The sequence below is a fragment of the Pan paniscus genome, chromosome 13, assembly GCF_029289425.2.
Source record: "Pan paniscus chromosome 13, NHGRI_mPanPan1-v2.0_pri, whole genome shotgun sequence".
Lineage (NCBI taxonomy): Eukaryota > Metazoa > Chordata > Mammalia > Primates > Hominidae > Pan > Pan paniscus.
In genome coordinates, this window is record NC_073262.2 from 104312961 (window position 1) to 104329754 (window position 16794).

The window sequence follows — 16794 nt, forward strand, 5'->3', positions numbered from 1 at the left end:
ACAAGATTTAGGAAAAAAGAAAGAAATGGATACATGCTAAAAATGACGTAGGTGGTGGTGGGGAGTGTTTTAATCTGGGGAGATATCCAGCCAATGTTCTTCCTTATATTAAAGTTCAATTAAAAACATTTATTAGATGCATAGACATCAATAAAACTTTTCCTTAGAACCTTTAATTCATTTGAACTAGCAATGTGGGGAAAATGGCACCACATCAGAGCTCTACTATCCTGTGGAATAAAATCTCCTTACCTCATAGGATAACACCTGTGCTTGTGGTGTGGCAGGAACTAGTTTCTTTTCTTTAAATTCCTGGAGGCAGTCATAAATCTGCAGAAGGGCAAGGGAGGGAGAATTGATATTGATAATATGACTATTGCCATTTTGGATTTAAGACTCTCAAAGAGAAGAAACACCCCAGGCAACTGCACCAATGGCTGCACAGCATGGTGTGTGTTGGTGTTTAGTAAGTTGTGTCTCTAGTTGCCAAAGAGAAATGAACTTGAGTTTGGTGGCCCTGATGCTTCAAAAGCTTAATTATTGGCTGCCATTGGGAAATTGATCTTCCCCAAGCATTTCAGTAATAAAAAGAAATTCAAACTTTTAATCTTGTTAAACAGAGTGAGGGTAAGGTGTCTGGGACTGGAACCAATGGGGATCTGTAGATGATGCATAAAGGAGCGTCTTAAAGGAGGGGCCCTTTAGGACCAGACACCTGTGAGGACCCCTGTGTTGGGTGCCTGTGCAGCATGTGAGCTGTGTGGCTCAGGGCCACTGAAGGTTCTGAATAAGTGGCGGGCATGCTACAAACGCTTCTCTGTACTCTGCTTTGTGCTTTGGGGCTGTTTCCCATTCCTCTGCTAATTCTCTAGCACAAGTTCATTTTTTAAAATTCCAACTTCATCTCCACATACCCTTGGGAATTTTTTTCCATACCAAGATCTAGGGTTGGGCTGAGGACACCAAAGCCTGCCTAGCTCTGCAATGCACCCCTTGATCTTATTTTAGGAATTGAGTTTCTCTTACAGACGAAGAAATAAGGCCCAAGGGGCCGGCTGAGCCCCCAGTCTTTTCTATCCAGATCAATGACGATGCTGCTTCCCTGCTCTATCTCAGGGACCGCATTCAAGTTTACCTGGAAGTGATGAAGCCTGACTGGATAACTCACCAAGGGCCTAGCGGTGGTGAGCAAAGGCAATGCCCATCATGAAATTAAAACTCCTGTCTTAGCTGATCCTGTGGGAAAATGCCTGATAGAAATCAGGTGTTTTATAACAAGTGCTATGAGGAATACTTCTTCATTCATGCCAAAGATGTTGCCACTTTTATTGTATAATATTAACGTGCACTATAAGACAGACCACATTTCACACTTAAGTGAAGGAAATACCCACATCCCAAAAAATAACTTCAAAAGGATCTCTCTTAATAATAACACTTGTTCAGAACAACAAAATTATAGTAGTGGCATCTACTAGATAGTAGATGCTATTTTTCTACTATCTATTAGATGCTATTGTATAGTGCATGGAATTTTAGCCAAATTAAAAAAGAATAAACTTTATTTATTCTATTTTATGTATTTATTTTGAGATGGAGTCTCTCTCTGTCACACAGGCTGGAGTGCAGTGGCTCAATCTTGGCTCACTACAACCTCTGCCTCCCAGGTTTAAGCGATTCTCGTGCCTCAGCCTCCAGAGTAGCTGAGATTACAGGTGTGTGCCACTGCATATGGCTAATTTTTTGTATTTTTAGTAGAGACAGGGTTTTGCCATGTTGGCCAGGCTGGTCTCAACCTCCTGACCTCAGGTGATCCACCAGCCTCGGCCTCCCAAAATGTTGGGATTACAGGCATGAACCATCACACTGGGCCAGAAGAAATTTTTGAATAAGAAACTTTATGGTACCTAAACAGAACTGTAGATATTTTACTTTCTAACTTTAACAAACAAATAGGAATAATTTTTTAAAGCGCTTTTATTTATCCAGGGTTGCTGCAAGGACAAACGGTTGTAGCCAGCTGATAAAGTGTTGCCAATGACCATCGTGGTGGCTGTTTTGTGATTCCAGGGGGCCTCTGGAAGCAAAAGAGCTGTGGGGAGAAAAGGAAGGGACTACCATATTCTCCTCCATCTAAGTTAATTCCTTCCTAAGCTAAGAAGTTTGTGTAGCTCTTCTCTGAGAGTTGCCTCCTAAGAACTTTTTCCAAGTTGAAATTTCCTACCAGTTGATAAATGACACCATTGGGTAAGTAGTTGCTATGATCTGAATGTGTACTTCCAAAATGCATATGTTAAAATCCTCATCCCAAGGTGATGATATTAAAAGGTAAGGCTAGCTGGGTGTGGTGGCTCATGCCTGTAATCCCAGCACTTTGGGAAGCTGAGCCGGACGGATCACCTGAGGTCAGGAGTTTGAGACCAGCCTGGCCAACATGGTGAAACCCCATCTCTATTAAAACTACAAAAATTAGCCAAGTGTGGTGGTGGGTGCCTGTAATCCCAGCTACTCAGGAGGCTGAGGCAGGAGAATCGCTTGAAGCTGGGAGGCGGAGGTTGCAGTGAGTTGAGATCAGGCCAGCGCATTCCAGCCTGGGCAACAGAGTGAGACTCTGTCTCAAAAAAAAAAAAAATAGGTAAGGTCTTTGGGAGCCGATAGGTCATCAGGGCTCTGCCCTCATGAATATGGAATTAATGCCCTTATACAAGAGACCCCAGAGAGCTGGCTAGCCCCTTCCATTATGTGAGGACATAGCAAGAAGGTACCATTTATGAACCAGAGAGGGAGCCCTCAAAAGACACTGAATCTGCTGCCGACTGGATTTTGGACTTCCTGGCCTACTGAACTGTGAGATATCAATTTCTGTTGTTTATAAACTATTCTGCTATCCAGCCTGAATGGACTGAAGCTGTCATTTTCTACACACTCCCCACAACCCCTTCAGCAAGCAAAGGCTTCCGAGCAAAGCAGCACTCACCTTTAGCAGAGCCTGAAGCCACGGCGAGTGGAGGAGATCGTACAAGAGACACACCCCATTCACATCTCTGCTGTAGAACAGACTCAGCTCTTGCAGCACAAGCCTCAGGATCTGGGAGAGGCCTAGGAAAGGAAGAGAGCAGAGATGGGGTGGCAGGTGCGGGTGTAAATGTGAAAGGCAACTCAGACAGCTGGGGCATGCCATGGGGTCTCACCAGGAGTGGAAATGACACTGGATCTCAGGCCAAAAGATCTGACTTCAAGCCCTGTTCCATCTCTTACTTTGTGAACGTCACAAAGTCACATAGCTATCCGAAACCGAGTTTCTTTGCCCAAGATGAGAAGGTGCTAGCTTTGTCATAGTGTTGTTCTTAACACTGAGTAAAATAATAGATCGTGATGTGCAGATGTAAGATGTCATGAAAGGAAAATGATTGCTTTCCCCTCCCCCATCTTACCAGCCTGTCGTTTATCCCAAAATTATCTACTTGTGTTCTGTATCCTCTTTCTCTAACTCAAACATAAGAGTCATTTCATCCTCTCAAAAAATTCTTATTGAGAGTGATATTGAAAAATTCTAACTCCCAATAGATTTAATGCAAAGCTCAGTATTCTCCTGATTAAAGGGTCTCTAAACAGATTTTAGTGAATATTCTATTTTTTTACAGTATTTTCATAGTGTTGTAGTGATATTCTGAATGTGAACAACCTAAGAGGTTCTAAGTTTTACATAAAACATTGTCAGGTAAGGGAAAAGAAGGTTTTGAATCCATCATGTCCATTTATTTCCTTCCTGGCTTGAAATTTGTTCTTAAAGTTATCACTGGTAGGGCAGTAGTGCAACCAAAAATGTACAAGATCCTCATAGGGATCACAGTAAGTCTGTCAGGATTTCTGCCTATTCATTTGATCACATGTCAGAGGTGATATTACTTTCTGGTCTAGAAAAGGAGTCCTGGTGACACATACCATTCTGTGGATTGGTGGCTGTAGAAAGCTTCATGTCCTTCTGGTCTGGTGGATCTGCTCCTTTGTCTGACTGTATCATCCTCCCTGCCGGAGCTTCTGAAAGGAATTCAGGACTAGGAAGCGGGTCAATACACGGCACACAGCTCACTCAGTCCCACTGGCCACCAGCTCTCAGCACACTGGAATATATTTTCAATAGCATTTCCTCAGCAAGCCAGGCCCTGTGCTACACACTGGGATACACATCAAATGAAACACAGTCTTCCCCTGTGGTGCCTACTCTTAACCATCACCAGTGGCGTGAAAGAGAAAACGACTATTGCATAAAATGCTCCCCCTAACTCCATGTTTTAAACACATTTTTTAGCCTTTCAGAAGAATTGATTTCCTAGAAACCACACCTACCCACTTTTTAAAAGTAAATGACAAATACTATATTTATTTATCTTCCACCTCTTTACCCAGTTGACTTTACCCATCATTAGAGCTCAGAAAAGTCTTGCGTGGACCAGCTCCACTCAGGTGCCCCATTTCCTCTCACTGCACCTTATAGTTCTTCATAGAAGAACTAGCTGGTCTGGTCACAGTTGCAAGAATTATGGGTTATTACTGAGGCACACTCTTAGAATTTAGAGACAACACTGTAACGATCTGTTGTTTTGTGTTGTTTCTAGAGTGCTTTCCTGGCTCAATCCTACAATTTATATAGAGTCTAGACAGTTTTCTTTTTCCCTTTTTTTTTTTGAGACAGGGTCTCACTCTGTTGCTTAGGCTGAAGTGTGGTGGCATGATCATGGCTCATGATCATGCACCTTCGACCTCTTAGGTTCAAATGATCCTGCTACCTCAGCCTCTTGAGTATCTGGGACCATAGGCATGTGCCACCACACTCGGCTAATTTTTAACTTCTTGTAGAGATGGGGTCTCACTATGTTGCCCAGGCTGGTCTCCAACTTCTGGGCAATCTTCCCACCTTGGCTTCTCTAAGCACTGGGATAATAGGTGTGAGCCATCGCACCTGGCCTAGATAGTTTTCTTAACCCTATCAGATTTAATACCAGTCTTTGAAAACTAGTTTGAAATGCTTATTTTAATGTTTATTTTTGATATTGCTTTAGGTAGATTTAGTTTCAAGAGGTAGAAACCCAGAATAATTTTGGCTTAGCAGAGTAGTTTATATCTTGTTCATGTGAAAGTTCAGAGACAGAGAGAATCCAGGGCTAATAGGGCAGCCTTGCTCCATGAAGTCCTCAGGGAATATGTTCCTTCCGGCTACTGCTCTGTCACCCTAGGGTGTAGCATGGTTCTGTCTACCTGCTCCAAGATGGCAGCTGCAGCTCCAGTCATCACGTCTACATTTCAGCCAACAGGGTAGGGGAGGAAGGGATTAAGAAAACATGGGCAAAGAAAATATGCCTACTGCTCTTTAAGCAAAGTTTTCCACAAGTTGCCCTACACAGTGAAGAATCGCCTCATGCCCTGTATAACTTTCAAATGTCCCACTGAACTATCATGTCACTGAAAAACAATAAAACCTGTACTTATCTGAATCTAGACACCAACTTTTCTTTACATATAAACACAAGACACTTTTGCACTGGTTTAATATACAATGGGGAGTAGGGTATTGAGGCAGGGAAGGGGAAAAAGCCAGTAATAGGTTGTTATCAAGAAGTAACCACTGTAGGCAACTAGAGCTTAATCCCACGGGGGAACAGGGGCCAAGGGAGTGAGAGTATTTATACACCAATGGCAACATGAGGGTTTTTATACACCAATGGCAACCTTGGTATATAAATACCCTCACTCTCTTGGCCCCTGTTAGAGCCAACAGGTTAAGAGCTCTTCCCAGAGAGCATTATTTCTGACTCTTCCAGCATGCAACACGTATACCTTCAGATAGGAAGTGGAGGGGCTAGCAGCTGGAGTGGGCTCAGAGTGCACCAAAATGGTAACAACCAAGGGGTATGCGGTGGGGGTAGGGACCAACAACATTGTTATAGTAGGACAATAAAGAATACATTAAGGTTTTTGTTATAAAAGGAACACTTCAAATTAGTTGTTAAAGACTGGAGTATTGACTCTGATAGGGTTGAGAACCACTGTCTAGAATCTAGACAGATTGTGGGTTGAAGCCAGGAAGGCTATCTAAGAGAAGAAAAGATCATTATTATTTTGACTCTAAATTCTAAGGTAGTGAGAAGAGCAACACAGAAAGCTGTTACAGCATTTTAGACAACTTTCCCCTACACATTCCTTTCCAAACACCCTGAAGTCTTCTGGTTTGCTAGGTTCTACCAAAGCTTGACATCGTTATGCTTTTGACTTGCCCTCCATCACCTACCCTGCCCACTTGTAATTGAGTCAGATTAAACAATGCGTTTTCCTGTGTTCTGCGTTGTTTTTGACTCTATTGAATCATTTAGCATCACAGCTGCATATCTGACTCATCTTCCTCCCTGGAGGGGAGCACTTCTAGGGTAGAAAATTGAAAAGGGAGATGGAGTGCCTGCTAGAGAGCAGACAAAAGTCAGAGCAGACAGATGAGGCTGACACTCAGGCTGACTCTTAAAATTGGTTCCCCTCCAGCATCTCACAAATCACACGTCCTTGGCGAAGCAGTGCAGATTAAACAAGCCAACTGTTGTTTGCACGTCATGAGTGGACCACATTTCGGCCATATTTAATGCCCGAATGACTGTGCTGAGCTAGGCCTACCCATTCAGCAGTTGGGGGCACACACTAGAGACTACATATTTCTGAGATGAATTTATTGTGAGGGAGCTTTACAGATAGACTGTGCTTCACAGATAGGCGGTGGTTTCTTGAGTGAATGCAATGGTTAAAACAGCTTCTAATAAATCTAGAGCCAACTTCAGGGCTACCTAGATAACTAATTCATACATTCTAAAAGGCTCGTTTTGACTCAAAGTTTCTCAGCCATAGAGGCAAAAACAATAATTACAGTAATCTACAACTTATGCAAATTCTAAAAACTGTGCTTGGCTGCTCATCTTCAGGTTCCTATGACAAATTTATGGTGGACTGAATGTTGTGTCCCCACCCCCAATTCAGATGTTGAAGCCCAAATCCCCATTGTTGATGGCATTTGAAGATGGGGCCTTTGGGAGGTAACTGGGTTAAGGTCATGAGGTAGAGGCCTCAAGATGTCATTAGCGTCTGGGTAAGAGCCATCAGAGTTCATGTGTTCTCTCGCTCCCTGCCAGATGATGGCACAGTGAAAACGCGGCCATCTGAAAGCCAGGAAGAGAACCCTCGCAAGAACCCAACCATGCTGGCATCCCAATCTTCAACTTCCAGCCTCCAGAACTGTATGAGAAAATACATTTCTGTTGTTTAAGCCACTGTCTATGGAATTTGTTATGACAGCCAAAGCTAAGACAAAACTCATAGAAAAAAACTTCCAGAAAATGATTTTCCCTCCCTCCAGGTAGCTAAGAAAACAGTTGCAACTTCTTGCCCTCATAGCACTTCTCATTTTCCCAGTTCTTGTATCCACTGGCTTGCTCAGTGTCTGTCTCCCGCAGGTGTCATGTCTGCAGAGGGCCCTGGGGAGCAGAGATGTTGCTTATCTTGTTCATGCTGCAGCTTCACCTGCAACAGTGCTTGGGCCATAGCAAGCACTTGGTATGTTCAGTTGTTGTTGGGAAGGGGTAGAACAAGGAGAGGCCAAGATCCAGAAGTAAAAGGCTGATACCTCCCTCAAGGCAGTAGCCAGCAGCTGGGACTTCAATCCTGATGGGGGAGGCAGCTGAACTCCAGAGGCCTGTGCCCTCCCTTCCTTTCCTCCCTGGCCTGGTATCCTGACTTAACCTCTTTCCCTATCAAACTTTAAAACTGGGGGCAGAAGGGGATCTTAGAGATAATCAAATGCAAAACCTTTGTTTTACAGATAAGGAATCTGACATTCAAGGAGGTATTCAGTAGAGTTAACACGTAGTAAAATCAAGTTTTCCTCTTTTGTTTCCTTAGTCCTGAAAGATACTGATGCCTGGCATGATGCCTGGCAAAAGACTTACCTTCCTTTCCATGACTTCTGTACCAAATTTGTCAGTTGAAGCTTATCTATTTCTGCTATCTTGAGAGTGAGAATTCTTGATTGAGACTGCAAATAAGTAAGCACCCCACCACATGCAATTCCGGACTGAGTACACAGAAAGGATAACCAGTTCTTGACTCAGAAGATGCATTAGTGTGACTGATGCCTAAGGAATTTGTCCTAAATCTTGTTTTAAAAATCAGTATTTCCATTAGCTTTTTAAAATGTACTATTAAATGCCACAACCCCCTACCCTTACTATGCTTGTTTTTCAAAATAGCGCTTTTTACTAGACAAACCCTAAAAAAGCACTTGGAAACTTAATGATGAGAAATGGCCCTTACAAAAATAGCTGGCTTCCTCTGGGTCCAAATGCTGTTGATTAGGACCAGGGCAAATGCCCATTGTACTCAATCTTCCTGACAACTCATTATTCCATACTGAAGAAATGGCTTCTCGAAGCAAAACCTGCTCTTTCAAGATCATAAAATTCCCCGTATCATTTGAGTTAAAATGAAACTAAGCCATTTGAGTTAGATTACCCAGATTTATATCTTTAGCTATTAAAAACTGACAGGCAAGCTAGGCAGTTATGGATACATCTTCTGGTAACTGAGGATTATTTGCCAAGGTCTCTTACCTGCAAGACTGTAAACATGCATGTTGCTCCTATCCAGACAAAAGCTTTAGTAGGATACTAGTGGCCTGTTAGCTGCCAAAGTCACCTCACTGCTCCCGATAAAATCTCTGCACATCCTCTTTGATGTAATCCACAGATGCCTAACCCAGCCTAACAACTAAATTACTCACAAGCCTTTCCTGCCACAAATCTTCTTAAGTATTCCTTGAACTGAAGTCTAATTTGTATCATTTTCAAACCTACATTCTAGTATTTTCTCTCAAATTGCCAACACATAGTTAACAGCAGAAAAACATAGTATTTTTGTTGATTATTTCAAGATGACAGACATTCCACAACAGAAGATAGCATTTTTAATGAAAGAAAAAAATGTGGCAGGACCGGAAATAAGCCAATAACCTACTTACCTTATTAAATCTCTCATGTTATGGTGAGAAAACAACTGAAGACTGTTCAGCTAATAATAGAAGCCCATCAAAAACAGTACCTTCTGGTCAAACCCCTCCCAAGCCACTGTTCTGAACCTAACAAATAGTGTTTTCTATCTCAGATAGGAGCTACTTCTTTATCTGAAAACTTAATACTGCAGGGAGTGCTCAGTGGGGAGAGCATTTGGAAGGGGATATTGCAGAAAGGAGAGGAAGCTATTGCTGACAGCAAGGCAAAAGGTAGAGACCAAATGGCAATTACCAGAGGGTCATCAGCCCTTCTAACCATATTAATCACGTGGCTTTCCTTATCTCTCCATCATAGATGAAAACACAAGTTGGGAATGTGATACATTTGTGTTTTGAGTACAGCATATTTTGTGAAAAGCACTTGATTTCAATAAGATTTTCATTTTTAACTCACTTTTAAGAACTTTCAATACATAACCAGCTATGAAATGACATCTCTGGCAGCTGTAGTAGCAAAAAGCACTGGACTTCTAGGGAAGTAGGGAGTAGGGAAGTTCTAGGCTGGAGTCCCAGCTCTGGCAGTGAGCAAATCTTGGTCACTGCTTGTCTGAAAAATGGGGGGAAATGGGGATAACACCTGCATCCTTGGGCTGCTGTAAGCATTCATTACGCATGTGAATGACCATTGTAAACTGCTGCAGGCTTGCCGAGGACTTCTATTTACAAACATCGGCCTGGAGATTTAGGGTTTTTCTTCCAATACACTTCAAAATTTATAACTTTAATATGCTATCTGAAAAGCATATAGTAGGAAGAATCCAAAGTAACTGAACAGTTTCATTCAAGACTCCAGTAAAAGGACGAATTGTGACATGGCTTTTCTTAGAACTGAGACAGCCTATCATCATTGGAAATCTTCTCAATGGGTCAATTTGTCTCAAAGTTTTTGTTTGTCCATTTCCACATATTATCCACCCCCGCCCAGAGTCAGAAATTCTGTAAATTTGGCTTTACCAGGCAAATGTGATTATTTATGTGTTTGTTCAGAAACTCAAAACAATCTCCAATGTAAATGCAAAGTATTTAACATAAACGGATTTTTAAGGGTTGGTCCCCTTCCAACAGAGGACAGGCACATTCTGGTAGAGGCAGCAACAAGATGGAAAGGCCTCTTGAGAAAACATTACAACTGGGAGATAATTAATATCTAACGTTTCTAAGCAGAATTTTAAAGCCTCACCTTCCCTTCCCTCGATCTGTTTAGGAGGAAAAAAAAAAACGAGTAACTATCAAAATATGCTTTTTATTCAAAGAAATAATAGATTTCTTTGGAGACCCGTGTCCTTGGGTTATTGGGGTCAGAAAGTTAATTTGCTCTTTGCTAGAAAGGGTGCTGTAACTATTGGTTTACGTTTATTTTAAAGAGAGAGATTTCTAAAACCCCAGAGGGACTTTTGAGGCCAATACTTAGAGGCATGGATTACAATGTGGGCTAAAGAAATACTAAGTCTGGGTTTCCTTTCATCTTTTAGGCTGCCCTGTTCATTTCTTCTACAATCATAAAACAACCACATAAAGATGAATGCCTTTTATTATGAAAATTGCTGTTACATTACAGCCAACATTCCAAAACAGTATTTTAATAAACACTTGTCTTGATTATAAAGTAGAGCAAAAACCATGATCCTTTTTCAAAAGTAATTAACATCTTCTCAGTCACTTAACACAAATCAGGACACTCTGTATGCTCACCACGGTGTAGGAGATGAGATGAGGAAGAGCACCTATGTTATTCAAAACAGCTACTAGTGTTACTTCTACAGTATAAACCAACAACTTACAATAGGGCATTTTTTAAAAAGCAAAACACTGAAATGTTGAGGTGCCACAATACTTTTGAGATGGAAAAAGCCAAAGCTTGTTTCCTTTTTCTTCCCATCCTGAGTTCAGTGTGAAGTATAGGGAAGAACAACACCAGGCTGGGGATCGATGCAGTTTTTTGCTTATTTCCCAGTTGTTAGTCCTGCTCGAAAACACAGCCTGCATGCAAAACTTCCTCAGGCTGCCATTCACAGGCCTCAGAATACAGCGTTTGCACATGGACAAATGAGGTTCCTAGCAGCTCAGAGTCGGTGTCTGAATTCCAGTGTATTCACTCTCTGTAGCATGATAAAGAAACCAAAAACAAAATTCCTATGTTCTTTTAAGTTAAGAGGCAGAAGACTCCTATTTGGATGCATTCCACATTTTGGGGACAGAATGTGGTAGTTTTGCACAGAACCTCTCCCATCAAGAAACAGCTTAGAAAAAGTTAAAACTGCAGTTTAAAAGTTCCTTTCTCCCCTCCCTTGGCAAAGAGACATGATGCACACATGACTGGAAGGGACTCAGGAAGGCAGAGTGTGGCCACTATAGTTTCAAGTACGATCTGGTTCTTGCAAACGGATCGGGGTAACTGCAGGTGGATTCAGGCAAACCAGAAATTCAAAAATATCCATCAACTTCTTTAATATAAGAAGCTCTACTGGAAGCTTTTCTTACAACTTCATGTAGCTGACATACCCTTTACTGTAGGAAGGGATATCCTCTTCTTTTTTCAAATAGTAGACAAATGGTATTTTTGGAACTTATCATAGGCCAAGAACTGGTCTAATCTGATTTTTTACCTCCCTTTCAATCCTCCCTTTAAACTATACAGTCCTTTTTTCTGGGATCAGGGCTCTTATTATTAGTAAGGCTCATTCTAACAACCTAAATAACACAAAGTCCTTTCCAATTTCAACACTGTTCTTTTTTGCCACTACAGGAAGACTCCAGATGGTGTTATAACACTCTGTAGTAGATAATCCAGTTTTCAAGCTGTTATGCAGCCTAGTTAAGCTTCTCACGCTGAATCTGGTAGTAACATGCCTGGAAGAAAAGTTCAAAATAATTTCAAATTCACTTTTAAAGAAATTACATAAAGAGAGCAATGCATATGGGACTAAAGAAACAAAATCCCTTATGAACAAATTCAGTTGATGGCCCAACAGATTTAACTGATTTCACTTTTCCCTGTTCCCTTCTAGTTCCCCTATCTAGTGGCTGTCTTTTGCCTACTTGTAATTAGTATAGACAAAATTTTTTCATTTCCCGTCTTATTCTAAAACAAACAAAGTTTTTTTACAAGCTAGCTAATATTCTTCACATGCAGAGACACCACAATTTGCCATTACTGATTGGACATTTAGAGTATACCAATCATTAAAAGGTACAACTCTAATTAGAATCACCTAGTATGATTAATAAATATACAGATTAAGCATCATTGCAGACCTGGGGAGTCATAACTTCCAAGAATGCATTTTTAAGAAGCACCCTGAATTATGAGTTTCCAGGTATGGGAATTACTCATACCCCAATGAATAACACATCCAGATAACATGTAACATTTTCCATTCTTTAGTTTCTTAGGATAAATCCCCAGGAGTAGAACCATTGAGTCAAACTCCACATTTTTTGATGTTGTTGATATCTATGTTAGTAACAATTGCTTACCAAAAGGGTAATGGCTACTTACCCCATTATCAGCAATGTGGGAATAATAATGACTTCACTATAACCCCACCAGTAATTTTAAAACATTCTTGATAATTTAACAGCACAAAATGGTACCTTATTTAAATCTGCAGTACTACGATTTTCAGTGAGGTTGAGTATTTTTCTACATGTAAACTTACTAGTTCAGTTTCTTCTTTGGTGATCTGTTTAGAGATACTCTTCAAATAACATAAACACTAATAATCTAAGTCATCTGTGGCCAATATTTTCCCCAGTTTCTCCCCCTTTTCAGTTTATTTAATAGAAGTGTTAATGGTAGGCCGAGTGCAGTGGCTCACGCCTGTAATCCCAGCGTTTTGGGAGGCCAAGGCGGGTGGATCATCTGAGGTCAGGAGTTCGTGACCAGCCTGGCCAACCTGGTGAAACCCCATCTCTAATAAAAATACAAAAATTAGCCAGGTGTGGTGGCAGGCACTTGTAATCCCAACTACTTGGGAGGCTGAGGCAGCAGAATCACTTGAACCTGGGAAGTGGAGGTTGCAGTGAGTCGAGATCGCACCACTGCACTCCAGCCTGGGCGACAGAGTGAGACTCTATCTCAAAAAAAAGAAGCATTAATGGTATTTTAGTTGAAAAGTTTAAATAGTTAACCTAGGCCAGAAACCTGACATTGAATTCTAGTTATTTTTCTTATTTTAATTTACCTGTCTTTCCTTCTCTCTTCCTTTCTCTATATTTAAACCCCAAAGCATCTATATAATTTGCTATTCTACCCTCCCTCCAAAACTGCGAATAAGCTATCCAATACTTTGTTTTACCATTTGTTAAATAATTCCTCTTTTCCATTTTGGTTTGGTGTTTCCACTTTCATGTGAAGCTTTTATTATGATGTATTTATATGGAAGCTATCCCTTCTATTTAGGTAATTGTGTATTCCTGTGACAGTCACATACTATTTTATCTTCATTATTGTAATTTTATAAATTTTACTAACTGGAAGAGTAGGTCTATTCTTTCTCATTTTTCACAAGTGTTTTTGCACTTTCTATCTGCTGTTTTTTCAATAAACTTTAGAGTGATTCTTCCAAATTCCAAGAAAAATCAAGGCGGGAAACAAATGACTTCTAACAATCTCTCCAGGCCACCCAGATCAAAGAAGCTCATTTGTAATCTATTGGTTACAGTAAATACAAGGCAAAGAAAGAAGATGGAATTCAAATTCGTTATTTACATACTGCCTTCTGTGTTTTACCCTGTTCCATTGAATAGCACTCCTGTTGGAAACTTTCTTGGACACTAAGAATCCTTTCTGTTTCTTTTTTAGAGTTACAATTATTTATATAAATGTAAACATTTATAACAGTTTGATCAATTTACAAGGAGGATTAGATAATGAAGAATTTGCTTTAGTATTTTGAGGAACAACTGGCTTATCCTACTTTAATATACTATATAATGTTTTAAAGTGTAGAACAAAATGTGCTCTAAAGGCATTTAAGGTTTGCATTAAACTTTTATACAAAAAAAGTGGTTAATGGCATTTATAATACGGTAAATGAAAGACAGATATGAAGATAAGAAAGTATTAAATAATAACTATACTCACCTTCAAGGTGGTGAACATTATGCCCTGTTCCCCATGCTGAAGATAGGGGTCCATTAGATCCTCAATGAGGTGTACCTCAGAGCCTAAATTCCTAATCCTGCCCCAGAGAGAAAAAGATGCTGAGTTATTTTCACTTACATGTCCATTCTCCTTTTGAATCTAGTTGATGGGAAAAAGAAAGAACAGCTCAATAAAAGGGTAATGCCACAGTGGAATGGGTTAATCGATTTTTTTCTAGTGGAAGAGCGTACTCCTGCTGTCAGTTCAGAAAATGCAAGCAGCAGACTTTTAAAAATAACGACTCACTAATAATAAAGTCATAAAACAGTTACCTGGCCCGTAGCACCACATATAAGAAAACAGGAAACAAGTCATCCATGGACCACAAGAAGTCTTCGTGGAGTGACGCCAGGACACTCTGAGAGATCTCCTCAAAAGTCTGCTGGATGACCTTAAGTTTGTCTGATGGGGTAAATGTTGTGCTGTTACAGAAACAATGACAAAAAGACATCCTATAATTTTCTTAATAAAGCCATTTGATCGTGCTTTTTTGACAATATTCCCTCCTGGGGTTCACATGCCTTAACCTGGACACTTAGGCATTATGAGTTGTTGGAAAGGATGACTTTGTACTCCCATGGTGCTATGAGAAAAGTAGCCTCCAACTGTCTACGATTCATATATTGTTTCCTTTTACCCACGTGAAATCTCATTCTCCTAATATATGCTCTTTTCTGAATGAGAAATTTGGTTAATTTCCAATTGGCTAAAGATGTGATTATATGGATAAATTTCTGGCTTGGCTCTCTACTACTTTTGAAAATGCAAGGTCATTTTAGAGTAAAAGATAACCCAAGGGTCTCATTCTTATTTCTGATTTCCAGATTGAGTTTGACACCATCAGCATATAGAATGGGGATGCTTAAGGCTTAGGTAAAGATAAGATCATATTAATAATATCTTAATAGACCAAGCACTACTTTGATTTGTATGGCTTTTCAACAAATCAGAGATTACCTGATCTGCTGCAGACATTCTACTGCTGAGGCAAAACAAGCATCTTTCGTGGTTGGCAAAACCTGCAAAAAAGAGAGTGAAGGTCAAGGAGGAAAACTATTTTCTGCAACAACAGAAATAAATGATACTGATGTCAGAGTGCAGGTCTTTGGTAATAACAGATGCAAACACAAGCTTGGGTACTGTTCTATCAAAGTAAAATGAAAAAGTTTTGCTATCTCAAATCCTTCCCATTAGAGAAAAGCATATTTGCTGAGGAAAAGAAAATCTACTATACCTTTTTACTCTCTCCAAGGATTGACAAGGTTGCTGGCCAGAATTTCCTATAATGGAATCCATAAATTATTAATATAAGTTGTTACTTATGGTAGACAAAATCCCATAAAAATAGTTGACAGCTATATTGGCTTCCTTGTCCCCATTAAAAAGAACTGCTCCACAATAGGTTAAGTTTTTATAAACATTCCAGAAGTGATTTAAGAGTTTTTATCATCTCCCTAAGGGATTTGTCATTCTATATCCCAATAACCTACACGTTACAGATATTACCAAATATTTTTCCTTCACTCAGTTTTATCTCATTTCTACTACTGAATTATTCCACTGAAAACAATTAAAGCACAAAATTTTAAAAAAGCACAAAAATAAGAAAATATAAAAATTAGCTGGGTGCGTTGACACAGGCCTGTAATCCCAGCTCGCTGGGAGGCTGAGGCACGAGAATCACTTGAACCTGGGAGGTGGAGGTTGCAGCTAGCCAAGATTGTGCCACTGCACTCCAGCCAGGGCAACAAAGCAAGACTCCGTCTCCAAAAAAAAAAATTGAGGCTTATTCACTTTTCTTGGTAGCACAAATAGAGATTGGGGAGGTGGAATCAGCTTTATCACTGCCCTAGAAAGAAAACATAATAATTTAGTATTCCCTGGATAACAAGCAATAATACCTTCTAATAAAAACAGCAGGGCTGGGCACAGTGGCTCACACCTGTAATCCCAGCACGTTGGGAGGCCGAGGCGAGCAGATCACTTGAGGCAAAGAGATCGAGACCAGCCTGGCCAACATGGCAAAACTCCATCTACACTAAAAATACAAAAATTAGCTGAGCATGGTGCCATGCGCCTGTAATCCCAGCTACTTGGGAGGCTGGGGCATGAGAATTGCTTGAACTTGGGAGGTGGAGGTTGCAGTGAGCTGAGATTGCACCATCGCACTCCTGCCTGCATGACAGAGTGAAACTCTCTTTCAAAAAAAAAAAAAACACTTCAAAACCTTTAACTTAAAAATTGCAAATGGAGAGGGAGGAGAGAAAAGAAGAGAAGGAAGAATGCCAAAGACATGTATTCTGCTCTAAAGAGCTATAAAATACCAGGCAAAATAGCTCACACTTACTATATATATATATATATATATATAACTATACATAATATATAAAATACATTACTAATATATAATAAATATATATTACTATATATATGAAAACATAATAAAAAACACATTCCAAAGAATCAGCAGGTTTCACACTCATCTCCAAATATTCTCAGAAATAAAGATTATTAACTATCACTATTTTGTTAAAGAAGACGTATG

General features: G+C 40.1%; 2 protein-coding genes across 4 annotated transcripts in view; both read right to left on the reverse strand.

Moving 5' to 3' along the window:
• The window catches only part of MPP4 (MAGUK p55 scaffold protein 4), a 53409-nt gene extending 45342 nt beyond the window's left edge, over positions 1-8067 (reverse strand). Inside the window, exons 1-4 of the mRNA XM_063595541.1 lie at positions 7986-8067; positions 3946-4124; positions 2978-3099; positions 253-330 (exon numbers count right to left, since the gene is read on the reverse strand). Of these exons, the coding sequence (XP_063451611.1) occupies positions 253-330; positions 2978-3099; positions 3946-4024 (279 nt within the window). The 5' untranslated portion in view covers positions 4025-4124; positions 7986-8067. The remainder of the gene's footprint in view (positions 1-252; positions 331-2977; positions 3100-3945; positions 4125-7985) is intronic.
• A 2549-nt stretch (positions 8068-10616) lies between these two features.
• Positions 10617-16794, reverse strand: part of ALS2 (alsin Rho guanine nucleotide exchange factor ALS2) — an 81723-nt gene continuing 75545 nt past the window's right edge. For all 3 annotated transcript variants that reach the window (XM_008974197.4, XM_034954807.2, XM_008974196.5), the window contains 5 exons: positions 15484-15529; positions 15207-15268; positions 14522-14671; positions 14190-14286; positions 10617-11953 (listed from right to left, as the gene is read on the reverse strand). In XM_008974197.4, the coding sequence (XP_008972445.2) occupies positions 11915-11953; positions 14190-14286; positions 14522-14671; positions 15207-15268; positions 15484-15529 (394 nt within the window). In that variant the 3' untranslated portion in view covers positions 10617-11914. The remainder of the gene's footprint in view (positions 11954-14189; positions 14287-14521; positions 14672-15206; positions 15269-15483; positions 15530-16794) is intronic.